This window comes from Triplophysa dalaica, chromosome 18, assembly GCF_015846415.1.
Source record: "Triplophysa dalaica isolate WHDGS20190420 chromosome 18, ASM1584641v1, whole genome shotgun sequence".
Taxonomy (NCBI): Eukaryota; Metazoa; Chordata; class Actinopteri; order Cypriniformes; family Nemacheilidae; genus Triplophysa; species Triplophysa dalaica.
In genome coordinates, this window is record NC_079559.1 from 18,275,791 (window position 1) to 18,298,547 (window position 22,757).

General features: G+C 41.1%; 1 protein-coding gene across 1 annotated transcript; it reads right to left on the reverse strand.

Annotated features, from left to right (window-relative positions):
• Positions 1 to 10,164: 10,164 nt before the first annotated feature.
• Positions 10,165 to 22,330, reverse strand: stc1 (stanniocalcin 1). Its single transcript, XM_056730122.1, has 4 exons — positions 22,047 to 22,330; positions 16,723 to 16,865; positions 15,973 to 16,184; positions 10,165 to 14,500 (listed from the first exon to the last, which is right to left on the reverse strand). The coding sequence occupies exons 1-4, from the start codon at positions 22,159 to 22,161 to the stop codon at positions 14,218 to 14,220; spliced, it is 753 nt and encodes a 250-aa protein (XP_056586100.1). The 5' UTR covers positions 22,162 to 22,330; the 3' UTR covers positions 10,165 to 14,217.
• Positions 22,331 to 22,757: the final 427 nt, after the last annotated feature.

Genomic DNA, 22,757 nt, shown 5'->3' on the forward strand with positions numbered 1-22,757 from the left:
AGCTATATTTGTGCTTCAGAAAACTTCCCATAATAAATCAAGGGTAAAGCCCAACTAAAGGAATGACTGTTATGGTGACTTATTATTGCTCATGTTTTCTTTAGTGATTGTGTTTGTTAACAGCAGGTGTTCATTATTAAGGATCGATCATCACTTCACTATATCATTAACTCATTAATCACCGGCGGCGCCAGGGGGGGGTCTTGGGGGGTCTCAAAACCCGCCCAAAAAACGCCTTGACCCCCCATTTGACCCCCCACCGCCTCCGTGATTAAAAAATATTTAATATATATTAAAATATATATATCCGGGATAAAGATTTAACAATGGTCCTCTTCAAACTACGCAGAACAATAATAATTAATTATTTATTCGACATATAAAAAAATATAAACATAAGAATCACAGCGACGCCCCATGAACGCTGCTGCCGCTGCGCCTTGCGTCATTGCGTTCAAGGCGCTGCCGCGAGCCCGCAAGTGCTGCAACGCACTTTATATCTTTAAGCTAAAAATGGATCGCTTCGTCATTCCTAAAAACAAATTGACAGCAGACGGAAATAGGACTGAAAATATACCCGTTGCAGTGGAGGGCGAGCCCTGCTTGATCCTAGAATTAGAAATAGAGGACACCGAGGAATTAGATAGTGGTTCTCAACTCTGGACCGCGAGATCCATTTTCCTGCCGAGTTTAGCCCGAACTCTGATATAAAACACCTGAACAAGATAATCAGCGTCTTTAGGAATAGAGGCGTTCAACTTAATGCGTCGCTGCGCAAATCTATCAGAGTGTGAGATTTAAGTACCGTGAGAGCAATTCAAGTGCATATTGTTCTGTACGGATTTGAATCGCTCTCGCGGTACTTTAATGTGATATGCCAAACAATCTGTGCAGCCCTACATTAAGTTGAACGGGTCTGTTCCTGAAGTCACTGATTAGCCTCAACAGGTGTTTTATCAGAGTTTGGGCTAAACTCTTCAGGAAAATGGATCTCGCGGGCCAGAGTTGAGAACAACTGAATTAAAGGATGAGGAGGTGGGACCGCAGCAACTCGCATATGGAAGCTTATGTGTTGCAAAATTCAATTTGCAATGTAATATGCAAAATGGCAATGCAGTATGTAAATTGACAATGCAATTGTGTATCTAAATATACAATTCAAATAACGTATGTGCAACACTAAGTGCAAAATGAAAATAAAAATTCAATTATATGAATTACATTTGGGAGTTCCTACACGGGTTTTATGATTACAAATGTAATTGATATAATTGAATTTTTATTTTCATTTTGCACTTAATGTTGCACATACGTTATTTGAAATGGAAAGGATTTAACAGGGGATTTAAGCCATGGCCCAGACGAGAAACCAAGACAGCCTAAATTAAAATCATAACCCTGTCGTTCTTTCGGATCTCAGGGGCAGCATCCAGGGGTTTTAGTTACTCGTGGTTCAAACAGTACCAGTGTCTTGAATATTCTGTCAAAAGATGCGGCTTTTTGTTTTGCCTGTCGTCATTGTTTTCACAGTGTGCATGGATCTGGTTTTATTTGTTTACTAGCAGTAATATGCAGTTATTAGCCGTGTCCACTGTTTTGTTTTTGGTTTTCATGAGACCCCCCTTGAAATGACCAGGACCCCCCATTGCCCCCCCAATCAAAAGTGTCTGGAGCCGCCACTGACTGGAGTTGGGAACCACTGGGCTACTGAACGTCAAGAAACACATTGTTTAAAAACACACATATTGTGTTAAATTTGATACAACATATGTTGTCCCTGAACACACTCCCTACATGTGTTAAAATTTTTCACAACATTTGTAATTTTTAACACATCAGTTTTTGCAGTGTAGGAATGGCGCAGCAATCTTTTGTGAGAAAATGTTTTGTACTGTGCGGCACTATTACTTTGTTAGAGATCGCTTGATGTGCCCTGATCACTTCTCGGGAGAATAGTATAATCTGGGGACCTCTAGTCCTCTGTATTAATTGCAGAGGTTGTCTGAGATCTTAAGCCCGCGTGAATCACCATCTCTGTGATTTGGTGGTCTTATATATAATTTGTCAAGGTTTTATACCACGTTTCCAAATAATGTAGGCTGTTTTGAAGTGTTGTGGTATTATTTTGGGTGCTGGGTGATATCCATAAGTTACCGGGAGTCTTCCGTTTGTTTATTTGTTTATTTGAGACCCGCGATCGCGGTGATCTTTTGTCCGGTTTGGGATCACTGGTCTTAAATGCTGACAGGTACGGTCATATATCATTAAACGCATTACAAGTATAGGCTTAACAAACTATACACAAAGCCTTGCCATCACATCCGGGAAATAAGTCAGTAAATTTGAGTAAAATCATCCCGTGCGAATGCATCACATGAAATATTGATGTGGGGAGGTAATTTTTTAATCACAGGAGGTCTAAAGATAATACTGATGCCGTTCGAAAACTGTGAATGGTGCTAATGTGTAACCTAACGTTATGTCTCGAACCAAATTCACAGAAGGCTACAACAACAAATTTTTTTTTCTTGTTTACGAAGGGGCAAAATACGATTATTGATTAATGGCTTGTGGGACTAACCTGAATATGTGGTAGGGAGGAGACGAGCCAGATGACTTTCTAAAACGCTTACCGAGGTTTAACGTACCTAAACAATAACCATGGAAGCCCACATTTCTGTCAAGTCCTGTCATAAACACTAGCTGTTATTAAAAAGATGAGTCCGATCATCCATTATAAGAAAACAACTTAACATAGCCTACCGGAACAACGACTACGCAAAAGCAAATTTCTATGAAACATTTATTGTAATAAACACTAGCTACTGTTAAAAGAACAAGCACTTATTCATGTCCCTCTTGTCCCAAGTGGAAATTTAGCCCCTGGATCTAACTATACTTCAGACTTGGATGTCTACTATCGGAGATGAAGGGGGAGAACAGCAGGCAGGAGACAAAGTGATGATATAATGAAATGAGCAAAGTTTATTCAGGAAGAGAAAAACATAGCTGCTTTAAAGATTGCACATTCTGACATTGCAAAGAACTTTGTCTAGAGTTTTATTCCTTATTGTAAGTTCGTCTGACTAGAAACACATTCGTCAAGTGTTATTATACCAGCAAAAGTTGCTTGACTGCTTAGCAACCTTGTCTTGTGACATAAAGAAGAAACTACTTGTGAAGACAATGCATATGGGGAGAAATAAATTAATGAAATCTATACTGAATATAGGAAATAGTAAAGAACAATAATAACGAATAAAGATAAGGAAATAAGAAGTTAAATACAACACAAAATGTTTGTCGTTAATCTCAAATCAGAATTGTATCATCTTCAGAAAATACACACACAGGTTACTTTTAAGAAATTCAGATTGTATCCTTCTATATTAATATCAATATTTAGCAAAATTCTGATTAGGGTTTCTGTGGGATGTTTGTCCATCAAGGAGCTCTGATCACTGTGTGGACCCCAGAACCCTCTTCCCTACTGCGCAATGGGGTGTATTATTCCGGAAAGTGGTCTGAATGAAGTACGAGGTTAAATAATTTGTGCACAGCCGTCTGCTGCATTACATCTAAAATGTTGTCCTGCCCACCAGATTTTTTACATTTTAGGTTTTTGAGCTTTTTGGTCAATTCTTTACTTCGAATTACATTTTCTTACAATTGATGATTTTGTTTGATTTTATAAAAATTTGTATCACGTTTTTTGGTGGAATTCTTTATATAGGTTTTGAAATTGGTTTGTCCAAATGTCTGGTAAATCTTATGGTTTTGATATGCTCAGATTAATCCACATATCCCAGATCCAATTTTTGGCTAAGCTGTTGGTCAGAAGTTGTTGCTTTTTCATTATTTCTTTATATTCGGATATCTTTATATTGATTTATTTCATTTGTAGCTAACTTGATGTTATCTTAGTTGTTCCAAATGTTTTATTTAAAGGAAAGTTCACCCAAAATGTTAAATTACTCTTGTTGTTCCAAACCTGTATAAATTTTGTTTGGTTGAACACAGAGAAAGACATTAGGATGAATGCTTGTAACCAAATAGCTCTTGGACCCTATTGACTACGAAAGTAGGAAAAATTAGAATTAAGTCAAAAGTGCCACAGAACAGTTTTCTGTCCTTTATTTTTCAAAATATCTTATTTTGGGTTCAACAGAACAAAAATGTAAACATAATTTTTCCTGCTGTGGTAGTCAATGGGGTCCAAGAACTGAAGCATTCTTCCAAATAAATTTCTCTGTGTTCATCAGAATAAAAAAAATCATACATATTTGGAACAACTCGAAGGTGAATAAATGGTGAATCTACTAATTAGCACTGCACTTTATCCCCCACTAGCACGCACAACTTTATACATTGTCTTACTGTAATAAAACAATACATATCAATCACTGTACACTACGCACATTGTGTGTACATTCGCTGCTATTTATTTAGTTATTTGTAAATTATGTGTCATTATCCTGTGTACACTCCCTTCCTTGAACTGCCACCTTACCGTGGTGGAAGGGTTTGAGTACCCGAAAGACGCTAGGAGCTATGTTGTCTGGGGCTATATGCCCCTGGCAGGGTCTCCCAAGGCAAACAGGTCCTAGGCGACGGGTCAGACTAAGAGCGGTTCAAAAGTACCTTATGACTACAGGCCTGGGGTTGGGGCTCGTATGTGAGCGCCTGGTGGTCGGGCCTCCCCCCATGGGGTCTGGCCGGGCTCAGCCCGAAGGGGCGAAGCCAGAAGTTGTTGCTTTTTCATTATTTCTTTATATTCGGATATCTTTATATTGATTTATTTCATTTATTTCGCCTAGGACCTGTGGGGCCACCCTCCCGTGGACCCACCACCTGCAGGGGGCCTCGACAACCCGATCCCTGGACACGGAATCTAGCTCAAGGGACATGGAACGTCACCTCTCTGACGGGGAAGGAGCCTGAGATTGTGGGTGAGGTTCAGAGATTCCATCTAGAGATAGTCGGGATCACCTCTACGCACCTCTTGGGCTCTGAAACCACACCCCTCAAGGGAGGATGGACGCTTCACCACTCTGGAGTTGCCCATGGTGAAAGGCGGCGGGCTGGTGTGGGTTTGCTTATAGCCCCCCAGCTCAGCTGCCATGTGTTGGAGTTTACCCTGGTGAACGAGAGGGTCGCTTCCCTGCGCCTTCGGGTCGGGGATAGGTCTCTCACTGTCGTGTGCGCCTATGGGCCAAACGGCAGTGTAGAGTACCCGGCCTTCTTGGAGACTCTGGGAGACTGCTGACTGGGGACTCCGTCGTTCTGCTGGGGGACTTCAACGCCCACATGGGCAACGACAGTGACACCTCGAGGGGCGTGATTGGGAGGAACGGCCCCCCTGACCACCTCCGGCAGAGCTTCGACCAGATCCCGAGGGAGTCTGGAGATATTGAGTCCAAGTGGACAATGTTCTCCACCTCCATTGTCAACGCGGCCACTCGGAGCTGTGGCCGCAAGGTCTCCGGTGCCTGTCGAGGCGGCAATCCCCGAACCCGGTGGTGGACACCGGAAGTAAGGGATGCCGTCAAGCTGAAGAAGGAGTCCTATCGGGCCTGGCTGGCGTGTGGGACTCCCGAGGCAGCTGACTGATACCGACAGGCCAAGCGGATTGCAGCCCGGGTGTTTGGGGAGGCCATGGAGAAGGACTATCGGTCGGCCTCGAAGAGATTCTGGCAAACCGTCCGGCGCCTCAGGAGGGGGAAGCAGTGCCCTACCAAAGCTGTTTTCAGTGGAGGGGGGCAGCTGTTGACCTCGACCGGGGATGTCATTGGGCGGTGGAAGGAATACTTTGAGGATCTCCTCAATCCTGCCGTCACGTCTTCCATTGAGGAAGCAGAGGCTGAGGGCTCGGAGGCGGACTCGTCAATCACCCAGGCTGAATTCACAGAGGTAGTCAAGAAACTCCTCGGTGGCAGGGCACCAGGGGTGGATGAGATTCGCCCTGAGTACCTCAAGTCTCTGGATGTTGTGGGACTGTCTTCGCTGACAGGCCTCTGCAGCACCGCGTGGCGGTCGGGGGCAGTGCCCTTGGACTGGCAGACCGGGGTGGTGGTCCCTCTTTTTAAGAAGGGGGACCGGAGGGTGTGCTCCAACTATCGGGGATCACACTTCTCAGCCTCCCCGGGAAAGTCTATGTCAGGGTACTGGAGAGGAGAATCCGGCCGATGGTAGAACCTCAGATTCAGGAGGAACAGTGTGGATTCTGTCCCGGGCGTGGAACGCTGGACCAGCTCTATACCCTCTCCAGGGTGCTGGAGGGTTCATAGGAGTTCGCCCATCCAATCCACATGTGTTTTGTGGATTTGGAGAAGCCATTCGACAGTGTGGAGCGTGCTCCGGGAGTATGGGATTCGGGACCCTTTGCTAAGGGCTATCCGGTCCCTGTACGACCGGAGCAGGAGCTTGGTTCGCATTGCCGGCAGTTAGTCGGACTTGTTTCCGGTACATGTTGGACTCCGGCAGGGCTGCCCTTTGTTGCCGGTTCTGTTCATAGTTTTTATGGACAGAATTTCTAGGCGCAGCAAGGGGCCGGAGGGCGTCGGGTTTGGGGACCACATGATTTCATATCTGCTCTTTGCGGATGATGTCGTCATGCTGGCCCCATTAGACCAGGACCTTCAGCATGCACTGGGATGGTTTGCAGCCGAGTGTGAAGCGGCTGGGATGAGAATCAGCACCTCCAAATCTGAGGCCATGGTTCTCAGTCGGAAAAGGTTGGCTTGCCCACTTCAGGTAGGTGGAGAGTTCCTGCCTCAAGTGTAGGAGTTCAAGTATCTGGGGGTCTTGTTCACGAGTGAGGGAAGGATGGAAATGGAGATTGATAGACGGATCGGTGCAGCTTCTGCAGTACTGCGGTCGCTGTACCGGTCTGTCGTGGTGAAGAAGGAGGTGAGCTGCAAGGCGAAGCTCTCGATTTACCGATCAATCTACGTTCCTACTCTCACCTATGGTCATGAGCTGTGGGTCATGACCGAAAGGACAAGATCCCGGATATAGGCGGCCGAAATTAGCTTTCTCCGCAGGGTTGCTGGGCGATCCCTTAGAGATAGGGTGAGAAGCTCGGTCACTTGGGAGGAGCTCAGAGTAGATCCGCTGCTCCTCCACATCGAGAGGGGCCAGCTGAGGTGGCTCGGGCATCTTTTCCGGATGCCCCCTGGACGCCTTCCCGGGAAGGTGTTCCGGGCATGTGCCAACGGGAGGAGACCCCGGGGAAGACCTAGGACACGCTGGAGGGACTATGTCTTTCGGCTGGCCTGGGAACGCCTCGGTGTCCCCCCGGAAGAGCTGGAGGAAGTGTCTAGGGAGACGGAAGTCTGGGCATCCCTGCTTAGACTGCTGCCCCCGCGACCCGGCCCCGGATAAGCGGAAGAAAATGAATGAATGAATTATCCTGTGTACACTACGCACATTGTGTACATTTGATGCTGTGTATTATTATAATGTATTTTACGTGCCATTTGTTGTATTCTGGTGTAAAACTTGTACAGACATGTTTACTGTGTAAATCTGTACACAAAATGTCTGTCATACTGCCATGTTGGTCGGAACTGCACCCAAGTTTTTCACCTACTGTTGCACCTGTGTATATGGTTGAGTGACAATAAAGGGATTTGATTTGATTAAATGATTACAGATTTTTTTTGTGAACTATCCCTTTTAATAAATATAGTGATTCGATTTTTCAGTTCTTTAGAATTAGGTGCTTGAATAAATTTGTCGGTGCTGTGTGAAGCCCATCTCTATGTCAGCTGGATGTGATTCATTTGACAGGTTTTCAGTGGATTTTGTGTAAGCGTGTCATTAGTCTGTGTTTTAATATTTGTTTGGTTATGGTCAGAAAGAGGAGTTTGTTGTTTGAAAGTAAATGCAGTAAAGGAGGATGGGTCCAGAGATGGCATACACTAGTTCCATGATCAACAAATCCTAATGAGTCTTGTCTGATCCTGCCATCCAGTTTGTATACAGACCGGAGGCTCAGCAAAGCTGTAATAATTCTGTCGCGTTTTTGTTTATGGTGTGGTCAAGGTTGTTTTTTTGGTGGGCGATTTTTTTAGAGATTCAGGAGGTTTTGGCGAAAGACATGTTTAGCACCTCCAGGACCGAAGTGACTATCCCTGCCATACAACATAGAAAGTAAAAAAAAAATAGGGGCAAAAAATCAAGACTGTGAGTTTTCAAAACTTTGGCACTCATCAACTCATCATATTCCCAACATTAGCAAAAAATACAATATAACTGTAAGCGGTATGGCTTGAGTGATTAAGTGCTAGACTTTTTTCCCACTGTGCCTTAAAACCCATATGCCTTTTATTTGAAATATAAAAGTGTTTTCTGGGTGCTGTTGATAAAAAAATGGCAGAAATACAAATCATTTGGCAAATTTTCAAGAATTGAGGTCCTTAACTTCTCGATATTAGCATCTTCATACCTGATGTAAACTGCTTCTGCCAATTGACAAAATCTACCTTAATGAAAACACAGCATGTTTCGTTAAAAAAGATTTGGGTAGATTTGGTTTCTCTTCCCTTCTGTAAAAGCCTGCACATTTCAAGATCTGAACTTTGTACGGTAATATGGTTAACTGATCAGAGAAAACCTGCGGAATTACATGTCTTATTTTAGTGTAATATTAAATTTGTTGACATTGGTGTGGTTAAAATTAAACCACATTCTAGAGCACGACATACGCAGCAGCTTTCATGACACGCGTGCGAGTCGTTGCTAACAGTTGTCGCTCCTGGCATGATAAACTACTTAGGACGTTTGCAAGTGAGTGAGTTAAGTGAATGACTAAATAAGTGGAACATGACTGAATCAACGTTGAGCCCGAGCTGCTGCATCACCTACTCCTGTGAGCTTGTGCAGAAAATGAGAAAAACCCTTCAGGACTCGTCCAAATTACCATGAAATTATCTCCCTCCCCACTGCTAGAGATAGCGGCTGCCTCGTTCTGCCTCGCCTCGGCTCATCTCTCTCGCACGGCTCACTTCCTTTCCCCAGGCCTCTTTATAGAACAGAACGGAGCACACTTTGCAGTTTCAGCGCGTTTGTGAAGTGAGTTTAAGAAAGTTCATTTCCGAAGGCATAAGCAACCCTTGACTCTTATTGGGGACAAAGAGCCCGGTTGCAGATTGGTCACAGTGCGTATTTTTTAAGCATCTTTTAGACTGTTAGGGAGAGGGTCTCTTCACAAGTTTAAATAGCATGGATCTATGATCTATCTATTCCACACTACATGACCTAAGTAATTTGGCCACCTATCTATGCTACAATCAGGGCTGGACTGGGTATACAAATTGGCCATGGCATTTTTGGCCCACATCAGCCCTTCACCATTTCTGCCGACGAGGGGAGGTGCATGCTCAAATTTGTCGACCGGGGGGGGTGTGTGGGTTGTGATTGGGTTTGGGGGCATGCATACGTGTCTTTTGCATTCCTGCCTGAAACGCCTCGTGTGACCACCCCCACACAAATCTACGTCAGTTCGTAGCATGATTTGACTAAGACCACCCAATTGTATACGAAAGTAAGGTGGGCGTACCCGTCAGTATAATTGTTTTGTAACCTGATGTTCCAAATATGGTAACAGGCGTTTCGTTTCCATCACACGCTTGCAGTATTCGACCAATCACTACACCCTGGGTAACTGGCCAATCATAGTACACCTCACTCTTCAGAGCAATGAGATTTGTAAAAAATCTGCGTGCTTCAGAGAGGGGGGGTAAAGATGAGATACAAACATGTATAGTATGTGGACAATACAACGTTTTTAACCTTAAATCATGTATACATATTGCATTATATTTAAAACAAACAATATTTGTTATAGCCGTGTCATATGACCCCTTTAACATTAATGGAGTTCAGTAAACACAGTTTTGAGTAGTCTGAGGTCATTATAAAGTGAGACTATTTAGGATGAAGTAAAAAACATTATGAAAAATAGTATAGGATACTATGGGTTCAATAATTTTGAGGTTATCACAATCAATGCATTCAGTCTCAGCATTGCATATTTTTTGTTTCCGGATATCAGGCTTAATGTCCAAAACTGCAATATTTAAAATGATAATCATAGTCTGCTGTAGTGGTGGACACTGTGCCGCCGAAAAGATAAAAAAATACAATTATGACAAACTTAGATACTGTATGCCAGATCTGATCATAGTTTATTACACAGTAAAAGACACATAGTTGATGTATTCGTATCTTTTGTTAACCTGTCAGCACAGAGAGAAACCCCACACATATACACACACAGGTATATATGTCTGCGAGTTTAGTATAAAGTGCAAATCAATCACAAATTTCCATCATGTATAACCTTAGGGATGAAACAAGAATATGCCTTTAACAGAATGTTACACAACCAGTCTTATTTTGGTTTCATACTGCATTTTAAAAGGGTGCATAAATCTCTGAAAATATAACATTTATTTTTAACATAAACAGGAATATGAGAGATATAAGTGACTTCAAGTTTTAAAAGGAGAGAGTACCATACAGTTTTAACGGCTTTTACAGCCTAGTCAACATGGCCCTGGGTCAAAGAGGAAATCTCACCAATTCTTGGTGAATCAGAGATATCGAAGGACCTGTATTAACAGATCACCTCTGTTGTAGTGCATTTTGTTTTCTCTGGTAATGATCATTGACATTAATAATTGAGCACTAAATTAACCTAAAACATGTCTTACCATATTAGTGGGACAATTTTATCACACATAGCTTCAATTCCAATCACTCCTAGACTACATTCTACTCTATTTCTATAACTCAGGCAAAAATGTTTCAGAATTAAATTTTAAGACTCGGAGTCTAAATGTTTCCTTGAGGCAGTGGTTATATAAACTTTAAATTTGGCAACAAGAAGGGTCAGTCTCCAAGCTTTGCTAATCCACCATAAATCACGTTAAGGACACAATGCTATTCAAGTTCGAATGACCGAGGGCTGCAATAAACGTTCAGCGCTGTAGGCATCCCTTTGAACCATATACAGACATTTGATAAAATATACATTCTCTGAAGTTTACAAAATCCATTACATTTGGAAAATTCTCTGAATCACAATATATGAGTAACATGGCGAGCTACATGGATAGAGGCTTTGAATGAATGAGAACAAGTATCGTCTCCACAGCAGTCTAAGAAATGCAATGTAATAATTTAACAAAATAAAATACAATTACACTGAAACTGAAGTGTCTCTTGATTCAGCAACGGATGAGAAGACGAAGTCAAGAGTGCCCATACCTTCCATAATAGTGCAATCATTATTAAAACGGTCAAAGCTTCAATGTGTAATCAACGTTTTACGCTACTTTTGAGATAATCTCTTTGAACTGGGCTGAAGCAAATGTGTGCACTCACTGCTGTTGGTTTGGAGATGGTATGGACACCTTGTTGCTTGGATACCTCCATAACAGTGGTTGAATTACATAATCCAGTCCCTGGTCATTTCGAAAATCCCCTTTATGAACCGAGGGGATGAGCACACAGTGAAAGCAGGACGAAATCATGGGATTTGAATTGTAAAAATAGCTCTAACATAACACAGTGGGGTTGGAATTCTATTTAGCAGCAACTGTTTGGTACAGGAACATCCTTGGTGTTTAACAGATTGCGATTTCATATTCCCAAACGAAACAAAAAGTCCTTACAACTGTATGCCTTTACATCCTACATCCAACAAGAACGCAGCACCTTTTCTGGCAAATTCTGATTAAGGTTCATACTTAGGTTCAAATGCTTCAATGCCCTTGTATAGTGGTCCTATTAGACAGAAAGTGCATATTTTATGAGAGAACCTTGTTTAGCCTCCTAAATACACATATGAACATACACAGAAAGTAAAGTAAGGATTAACAATTTGGCCATAAAAGGGCAATCAAATAAGCAGGAATAAACAACAAACAAACAAAACATAAATAGATATAAAACAAAGAACAAAAAATAAAATTAAGAAAATATCTGTTTATATGTAAAGAAAATATTACAGGGGTTTGGGAATCTGATTTCATATGGGTGAAGAAAAAGCTACTGCTTAAGGTTTGAAACTTAAATGGCCCTTTACTCCATGCAGGGCTTGATAGCATGGATTTTAGTTTGAAACCTTACTAGATATTATTGCATAGTTTGGTGAATTAGTTTTAGATTTGCAGATCATTTGGTTTAAGAAAAACAGTCATTCTGCCCGTCCCTCATACACATCTTTTTGGGTCTAATTCAATCAAACTGCTCTTTTATCACCACAGTACCAACATGGCGCCAGTGTAAGTTCATTGTAAAACAAGCAACTGTGACTTATTTAATCATAAATAATGGTTATTTAAATGGTTTAATAACTCACTGGTGAAATGGTTCATTTTGCAGCGGGAACGGCCAAAAGTGGTTTTGCGGTAGTTTGATTGGATTTGGCCCTCAGTCTAAAGTCATTCACATTGCCCTCCTTTCTTTGCTAATCTGAACGTCCGCAAGAAGCACTTATGAATAGATATTTGCCCCTTCACTGTAGGTAAACACACCAAGAGAAATAGGCCTTTTGGAAACGTTGTATATTGCATAGTGTCGAGAATGGCTCCAGAAAACACTTTGCAGTTACTGCCCCAAATCGAACGTCTATGCTAACTGTGTGTGTGTCATATACAGTGGCTGAACTGAACCAACCCTTTTAACAAAGCAAAATCAACAGTGCTATGAAATACTGGATGTCAATGACTTTGTTAAAGCTAATAATAAACAGCTGAATGACCCTGTATGAAAACACAGTATGTGGCAATAAACGTTTTAAAAAATGTGCACTATAGTGGTCCCGTATAACATTCGCCAAGAATATGACCTAACTCGTGTTCCCCCATGACCAGCACAGAGTCATAACATGGGCCTTTTGCAGTCAACTAAGAGAAAGAATGACAGATATTGATTAAATACATTTCAAATAGCTCCCAAAAATGGATGCTAAGCAATAAAACTCCACCAAAAAGCTGTAAACTAATGCTTGCTGATTCAACTAACATTGCCCACAGAAATGTAACAAAATAAACATTTAAATAATATTGTAAGAAAATAAATATTAATAAGTCAATGGATATGCTTTTTTTTAAATAGACGTTTCGGTTTTCCTTGTGTCTCAACAACACTTGGAACCCACTTCGGCGCGTCATATTCCCCAGGGAGTAACTTGTTCATCTGTCCAACAAGTTGACCAAAATATGTGTTTAGTCGTAGCCTAACAATGCTCTCTGGGCTTAGAACTGAATTTCCTCCTAGAGTTTTTTTTCACTGCACTACTGTAACATATAACAAGTTATTAACTGTTATTATCACGGTGACACAATTCGAGAGTTAAGAGAACTTTTCAAATGACAAAAACTCCTTTAGCCACCAACTTTAACGTTTTGCAAAGGAATGTTTTGAAAATGTAAAGAGGAGTTTCCTGTCCCTTCCTGTGTGTCAGTTTGTTTTTGCTAATGATTGGTCGTCCAGTGTGGATCACTGTGCATCTCACATTGCGGTACTCAATGTGTTTGATTTAGGGCATCAAAGTGACTTTTTGGTATTTTAATGAATTCCTGCACATAGATTTTTGAAGATACCTCTCGCCAAATGGGAGAGACTCACAAAAAAGCTAGGCGCAAATTGAGTTAACAGCTAAAATAGTAAAATATCTGTAATAAATAAATAGTACACTCTTATTTCTATAGCACATGCCAACTATTTCACATCAACGCTAGATTCAGTATATATACACATACGTTTTTTTCTTTGCTGTAAGATATCTTTCATACACATAGATGGCTATTTATTAATATGATAATTTATCCTTTTATTTCTATTTTCATGAAAATAAGTCTATAAGCTCTATATATTACGACCTGGATGGTTCCCACTCGATTTTTTGCGATCACTTTACCAGCACACGTATCATTCTGTAAACCAGCCCGATTTCCCCTTGAAACCTGATAACATGTAACTCTAGTCATCAAATATGAAGTGATAACTATTGACTTAGACATTCCAGATGTTTTTTGTACTGGTACATGCCTTTTTTTCCAGTTGAGAAGGAATGTGTCCCTGTATAGCCTTGGAAAATAAACAGCTTTTTTGTCTTGCTTTCTTTTTTGTGTGTGTGTTTTCACTTTGCGCTTGTGTATGTGAGCTTGATGGCTAAGTTTGGACTGGCAAATCGGTCTGAAGTTAAGAGCTGTCACCAATGTTGCGTTTCTTGCCAAAAAGATTAGAGGCATCTCTGCTGCGTAGATTTGGCTGGTTCTTGTATCCGTGGGGACTTACAGACCATCGCCACCCACCACGAGTCTCCATTCCAGTAGGTACTGCGGCAGACGGACACGGCTTGTTCTGCAGTAGTTGGAAAAGCATGGCAATCTCAGGGCCTAATCGGGTCAACAGATTCGCCCTCACCAGGTCCACAGTCTCCTCGTCACACTCCATCAAACTCTGCAGTAGTTTCCCATAAAACCTGCAGCGAGAAGGAGATAACTCACACTGAGCAAGTGCGTCAACAAATTGGGAAAAATTAACCCCAAAATTCTGTTGTCTTTAATGAACTCTTACATCATTTCATTCACATAGTACTTCTGTGGAACGCAAAATGTGAACGTTTCAAAGAATAACTAGGCCATTCAGGAAAAGAATGACAGAGCATCATAAAAATTTGATTCATGTGATTTATATGTTCCAATTTTTCCATAGCCATACGATAGTCTTGTTTGAGGTCGACATCGGTGTTTTAATGAGAAAAACAGTGATGTCTAAATTCTGGACGAGTATATTTTACGTCACATATTTTCAATGAATCGCTTGATCAAGTTTATAAGATTGGCTGGAATTATTTGTTTGTACTGTAAATCACGATATCTATGTGTAGATAAACAAAATAACCAAAATCGTAACAATGCATCGTGTACAATTTCCAAGTGAAATTTACACTATAACACTCTTTTTCTTCTGTTTACAAAAAATATTAAAATTGCTTTAGAGACACTTTTTTATTGCCAGCATTTACTTTGGAGCTGCAGGGTTACGTGCAGGAAGGAAAGTCACATAATTTTGCAAAAATGTTGCCGCATGTTTTATTGAGGTTGGGCTGGATGGTCTTAAAAAATAATTCACATGATGTAGGTATTTTTACAAAATAACAGTCTGTTCCTCTTCCTCACACACTTAGAATTTAGCATGGGTCACGTAGTCTTTTTATTTGGAGCTTAAAGGGGTCATATGGCCCAAATTCGTGTTTTCCTGTGTCTTTTGTGTGTTATAAGGTGCCAATGCATGTATTAGACACGTAAAATTGCAAAAATTAAAGTGAGGGAACAAAAAATGCATTCTATCTAAATGCGAACGCTCACCAAGACCTGCCTGAAACGGCAAGTGTAACCACAGCCTCACAAATCTATGTCAACACGCACTGGTTAACTGGCAAATCATAGCACACCTCGCTTTTCAGAGCGATGAGCTTTGTGCAAAGAGTATGTGGAAAATACAGCATTTTTTTACTTTAAATCGTTTATACATATTGCATTACGTCTCAAACAAACAATAATATTTGTTTTAGCCGTGTCATATGACCCCTTTAACAGCCCTATTTCTATAGAAGAGAGTGGCCAGGGTAGTTCTAAAAAATCACCCTTTTTGGCTGAATTCTGGGAATGCACAGTGAATTTCCCAAATGTCCCACAGACATTGTAATCTTTTTTCCAAAGCCCAGTTGCTGCTACAAAATCTAACAATAGCTGAGTCATTGAAGGACAACTGTAACAGAGAACAATTGCAGTGCTTTATTTTTAATAATATAATTTCACTTTTACCCTGGACTACTTTGACTATACTGAATTGTGAATGGAGTTATCTTGCTTAAAAATACATCACAGAAAAACAGAATGTAGTCGGTCTCTTTTTTGTGCATGTTTAGAATCTAAATGGCAGTCTCACCTGTTGGGAAAGTGGCTTGGTAATTTAGCCACCTCTGCAATGGCTTCTGGGTTTGATTTGGCCACTGTGCAAATGTCCAGCTTGTTGTAACAGTCCTCCTGAACTTCGGAAATCATCCTTTGGAAGGTGGAACACCGTCTGACTGTTAGAAAGATCTTGGAGGTGATGCCGTTGGCAATGCACTTCAAGCTTTCCTTCACGAAAGCCTTGCCCTGCAAAATGAGTATGTGACCCCATGTTAAACAGAAGTGTTAAACTGATTTATTGGAATTCCCCATTAGATTGTACCTAATACAATAAATCACAAAGCCATGCAAGAGATAAATCAACAAAAAAAAGAGAATATTGGTATCACTTTATTTTACAGTCCAAGTACATACTACAGTGTGGACTTACTGTGTAATTACTTCAGTAGGTACCAACCCTGAACTCTAATCCACATCAAGTATGTACATTTAGTTACCAGAATGTTGTTGCATTGTACTATAAGTATACCTTTGTAATATAAAATGTGTTAGCAAAATATTCATAAAACTACGACAGCTCTGTCAAGCTTTAGTCAAGCTCTGACACCCCTTTCTTAATGGATTTCAGCAGCAGTTCACCAGGATTCACCTGATCCTTTTGCTTTAAAGATTCATCTTATGTTCACTGAATAAGGGGCCTTTCACTTCAGTACATTGTCTAGCCTTTGATGAACGGATGCATTTTAGTGGTACTTTGCCATACGTTCTATACAAATGTACATACCTGAGTGTCGAATTTAGCAGCACTATAGAGAAAAGACTTGCAGATGTCGTGCATGCCATCTGTGTCACACGTCGAGTTTTCAAGACAAGCAAAGGCACCACAGCCCACCTGGAGGGCGCTGTTCAAGCAGCGTGCCACGTCCGCTGAAAAAGGAAATCACCATTAAAATGGGATCCATTGCAAGTAACCAAAAGCATTTTGGGCAATTTTGAGAGTCAGGCAATATCTAGAATTTCAATTCAGAGTTGAACTGCATGACCCACAGGATATTGAATTGGTATAAGAATGGCTGAAATAGGAATTCACAGAATTGCAATTCAAAGAAATGTTAAAACCCCCCAAAATCTCAATAGTGGTAATAATCTTCTAAAAAGAAAGTAGTTAGAATAGTGCCTTAGTAGTTGACATAACATGTCTGGAGTATCTGCTCATACAGGTGATGTGAGTCTCATTTCCTGAATCTATTGGCCCTTTCTTTTCCTCTCCTTTATGACTGTGAATAAGATATGACAGAACCTCAATTTTCTGAAATACTGTATGCTTTTTAAGCATAGACTATATAGTTTAAAAGAAGTTCCACATAGAGTGTATCTTCAAAAGTGTTGACTACAATCAGTGTATGGCTCGCCATAGTCTAATTTGTCCCACCATGGTTTCGAAATGGATCAAAAATATTTTACATCACTCATAACATAAAATCATATTCATTTTACTGTATTCAACAGGTGACTCGTATATAAATGAACACAAACCTGTCACTGACTGTTCGGATAAATGAACATGAACAGTTGCACGTAGTTTTCCACAGTAGCATATTTGTAAGTATCTTTTTACAAGAAGCACACATTTTCACATTTTTCCATGGGATGTTTAACAACCAGTAGTCTGTAGCTACTACAAGCAGTAATGCTGCATATTTGTACATTCTGTAATAATAGGTCTTCTTGTGGCAGTCTAGGTGCTATGTGCCCTGCGTTTGCCCCTGTTGTGTGATGAATGGGACTGAGTGGGGTATTGGGTCCGTGTTGCACACACCCACACACACCGTGTTGGGTTCTGCTGACAGTCATATTGGCACAATCCTAATTGTTTCCATTACCCTTACATGTGACAAGACAATAACATTCAGTGCGGTCCAAAACCACCACCCCCGAAGGCTATGCGCCAAAGATTATAGACACTTTGCCGCACAAATTCGTAACCTGGTTAGAGCCAGGATCCCTCGCCGCAGCGAGAAAGAACCTGAGTGTGCTTGTGTGGACCAGAGAAACTGGTATGGCTACACACTCGCCTTACTGTATCTGAAGGAAAAACAGGCTGAGTGTTCCTGTCTCAATGCTCCTGGCAGAAAGCAGACTTCTGAAATAACCAGAAACCCCCCAAATGTCATGCAGTGAATATGTCTATTGTCCATAAGAGCAGGTTAGGGCAAGAACTCAGATGTACAGTACATTCTGTTAAGGCCACTTGCTCAATATGCACATTTACACGTCACATAAAGTTAAATTGTGCCATTATTGACTCATAAGAGACTTTACTGTTTACATTTTATTAGTAATTGCTTATCAGTAGTGCTATAATACATCCATCAGAACTCTTCATGGTGTCTCAAACTGGACTCAGATTTGCCAAGATATCTGGGCCACAAACTGTAAAACTAAATTTCCACTTATGTTCATCAAAATTCAACCATTTTAGGTATGTAGTATGAATATACAGTAAAAGCCTTAAGATATCCATAAGCTAGTGTGCTCTGAAACACTAATACTGATGCTGACAATATGCCTGTATTATGTGTTCAGTCTATAGGCATGTGTGAGTATTCCCAAAACAATAATGGCGTTTTTTGTGCTATGCAAAATACTTATTAGCGTTTCTCCATCAAAAAGGTTAACTAAAACACTACATCCAGCGGAGCCCTTATTTACAAAGTGACATCGCCAACTACTGGTCTGGCATGCATTATAAATTGATTTTACTAAATTTCGCCAATCTGCAGGTAGTCTGGCAACGCAAATGAAAAACGTTTCTCACGACATTGTTGTTGGGTAAACAGGGTCTCTTATAGTGCGCAATTGTCTCAGTTGTTTCTGTCTTATTTCTCTTTAGGACATATTTGATACGTTAATGAATCACTACTGAAATTTCTATTAAAGTTTATGGCTGTAAAAGTCATGAGCATAATTGTATCACTTTCCTACACTCATTTTTAGCCTCATGACAAGTTATGGTCAGAGCAAAAAAACAGCATGGTGTTCAGAGACTCATGTGATCTTAGCCTGCAGGGTGTCTTTATGCTAGATATTTTTAATACAAATCTGTAAAGAAGATCACACTGGTTGTATTCAGGGGTTGGTCTTACTGGGAAAACACAATGCATTGATGGGGAGGGCCCTATCATTGACATGTTACTTAAAATGTAAATTACTCAGATTTGGCTGCCGATTCGTCGCTAGACCTTGTTTTATGTCTTAGAACAAAACTCTGGACTAGGGATGGGATGGTTTCAAGGAATACCCCGATTTAACTGTTTTAGGGGCCGGTCACATAGAATACGTTCACTGCTGTTAGACGCGCCTCTTTTGAACGGTTTTCAGTTGGCGCCTCACGTTTTTGCTGCCTGCGGCCCCTGGTGTCTTTGACGGAGCGCTCTGAGCGCCTAAAGTAAAACGCGGGTTGACCGAGCAAGGTCAGAGCAAGTGCCCTATGCTAGTACATGTTTACAGTTTCTGATAATATGACAGCTGACAGCAACTAGAGCACTCGCGCTATAATCTTTGACTGACAGTAAAGCTGTTTTGGTGATTACCTAGCAACATACATTTCTTTCTTAAATTCAACCAAAAGAGCAGCATGGCATGAGCATGAAAAGTGGGTTCTATGTGATCACTCCCTTAGGGTGTCACGGTTTCAAAACTGAAAATTTTTTTAAACTAAAATTTAAAAACAATATATTTTTAATATTGATATATATAGTTTTAAAGATTTTTTTTTAAATGGTTCCGTTTTGAAATCAATGCCGTGGTATTCCTTTAAACTGTGCCTACAACATTACTGGTAACCTACAGTGAGAAACGGTGTTACCAATAAATTGGGCCACCCAGTTAAGGTGCACATTCAAAAACAGGTGAGTTAAGTCATAACACATTAACAAATTCTAAGTCATTTAATGCTATTACATAAAAGGGATTAAACGTAACGTAACGTAAAAGATTGTTTTGCTTTTAACATAACGGTTTTAGTGTTGTATCTCTCAGGGCCGGAAAAATATGGGTTTGATCTTTCATTTGATGCTTTCGTAGAGAACATATTGTATTGCAATTGGAATTAGGCATGATGATTAAACATACGTATTACGACTAATGAAACTTGAACACAACTTGGCTGTCTCACTCTAATCATTTTGAAGGTACCGTGATGAGCCCTGACAGGTCAGAAGTAAAATGAGTTCTGAGAAAAAAAACATCAATAGACAATGCTTCGTCTTGTGTTTGCCTTTTCTCCTGCTTGCTCATGTCACATCAAGTGCACTAAAACCACAACTGGGTAAGTTATCAGTGCCCCTATACACATTTCTCGACGGGTGATATTACATTTTTCCACACAGCCTAACAGGCTGAATTGTTAGAATGAATAATTCATTTCTACTCTAACATAGCTTACCTGTTCAGATTTCAACTTGCAGAGCTGTGACCCCAACTTGAACCCATGGCCCTGGTGCATGACTCAGCTGTACCCAGCAGATTTGGAGACTGCGCTGCCATTGTCTTAATATGTCAGGTAGAGTTCTTTCATTTACAGCTGGACTTTTTGTTCATTGTTTAAAGCCGGTTTACTATTCATCCGTGATTTTATCACATTCCCATCAACACATCTTATGACATCAATGGGATGCGCATAGAATTCCCCTTAAATAGATGACCCTCACAAAGTATCACCTCAAAAGTACAATTACTTAAGCGCAAATAACCAAAAAACACAACCATACAAAAAAGAGTGTTTATCTTATACAAATTATTACAGACACATTTTTTTGGTTTAGGAAAGTATATATTGTCTATGTTGGTCTTTTGGAATTATTGGTGCACTACTGTCTCTTTGTCTCAAAAGCACTGAGTCAGTACATGTCTCCCTGGCAACTAAGTACAACAGGAAGTTATGCAAATACCAAGTGGAGTCTGACAAAGGTTTTCACGTCCCAACCAGAGACAGAACGGAACTGAATGTCCCATACCACACACAGATCCACTATTTGACACTTGGACAAGCATTTGTCTGCAGAATATTAACGACAGACGTTATTCGCAAAGATGACGAAGAGTGTAACTTTTGGAAACCTTAAGGTCAGATCTTCCCTTTAATATAATGAGCGGAAACAATTCATCATTTATAAAAGCACCGGGTCCTTTCAAGTGCGAACAATGTTAATTAAATGATCCGCTGCACCCACTCCCATAAAATACAGAGGCGAATGATTTGTACATCAACCGCACACCCTCCCTCTACCTGTAAAATCTCTATACCTGCTACGGTATGAACCAGACCTACATGGACCAACGTGTGTTCAGCGACATTTTGCTCAATCATGCACCTGGGGATCTGCTTAATGAAAGTTCAAATAAACCAGATGACCTCTGCTTCAGGTGTCTGATTAAAGCCGGAACAAAACTTTGCAGGAAGGTAGTTTTCCAGCAGCTGGCCTGAGCCCCCTTGAGCTATGCGGAGCATGATAATGACCCCACTGAGCAATGTCTTTTTAGATTGACTCTCTAGTCCTTCATTTACTGAAAACCATTAACCCAGATTCACACTAAATGTGTACTTTGTCAATCTATTTAGAAAGAACTGTAAAAATGTGTTCTAAAAACTTACTGTGTTCTTGCTCTTCACGTTTTAAACGTAGGTTACTTAGCATATTTTCTTGTCTAAAATGATGTATCTGTCCAATGGAAAGTATTTCGGAAGTAAGCCCTAAAGCACACCAGATACAGAAAAACTGCCTTTAAGGCGCACCGGCATAATTCACATTCATTCATCGCGCTCAATGCATCAAAAGAAGCAAGTTATCATCATGAGCTATGAATCCTGAAAAGCGCATGATCTACAGCATGCCGGATGGATGCCGGGTCAGAGGACGAAGATGATATTCACTGAGGCTATTTGATCTATCTGCCACAGATCCGCTCAATAGATGCAATGGATGAAAAGCTAAGTCACAGAGGAGATGACAGCTCGGAACATCTACCCATCACCAAGCATGCAAGCGCTCATGCGTGCGTGTCAGAATAAAACCGGTTCGTTATTCCAACACGGTTCCTACTTACAGGGGCTGTTGGCGGAGAAGCGTGCTCTTCTGGGCGAATACGATTCGTTGTGATCCAGTTCGTAGGCGCCTGCGATAAGCACGACGAGAAGCAAAAGTCCGGTCCTTAGCGGCATCTCTCACTAGATTACACTGCCTCTTTTTAATGAAGGGGAATATCAAAGGGTTTCCCTTATCTCTTTCTCGAGGCGTACGGCACGCGTTCTTGGCGACTTCGTTGAGAAAATGCGCGTGATGAAGACAGTATCATGAAGGCTCCGTCGGTCCGGTTGATCTCTTCACCAGTTTCTTCTCCCAGCGGCGTGCATGACAGGAGCGCAGGTCGCCCTTTATATATGCCCGAGCATCACGAGCCCGCCGTTCAGCCCAATCACATCACAGCACGCGCTCTCACACGGCCACGGCTCAAACTTTTATTCATTGATCCGTGTCATTTAAATGGGCTTCCCGGCGCGGCAGGGAATTGCGTATGGCGTAAAGTTGGACGTGCCTTTTAAGTTGGGAAAGGTGCTTGGGAAAACACTCGCATCCTCTCAATGTTGTTCTATACAAATGATGCAGCCGTCCGTGCGTGTCCGCTTTAGAGTGACAGACATTGCGCTCATTCATAACATTACGACTGAGATTTGTGTGCTTCAACTCAAATTCAGTCTCAAATGCTGTATTTCTAATTATTGAAATACGGCGGAGGAAGGCTAAATGACTCTCAAAA

Coding starts and splice junctions, on each gene's coding strand:
- stc1 (XM_056730122.1), bottom strand. CDS start 22,161: ATGCCGCTAAGGACCGGACTTTTGCTTCTCGTCGTGCTTATCGCAGGC. Junction 16,185..16,722: donor CTGCTAAATTCGACACTCAG/GTATGTACATTT, acceptor CTCATTTTGCAG/GGCAAGGCTTTCGTGAAGGA. Junction 14,501..15,972: donor CCAAGCCACTTTCCCAACAG/GTGAGACTGCCA, acceptor TTCTCGCTGCAG/GTTTTATGGGAAACTACTGC.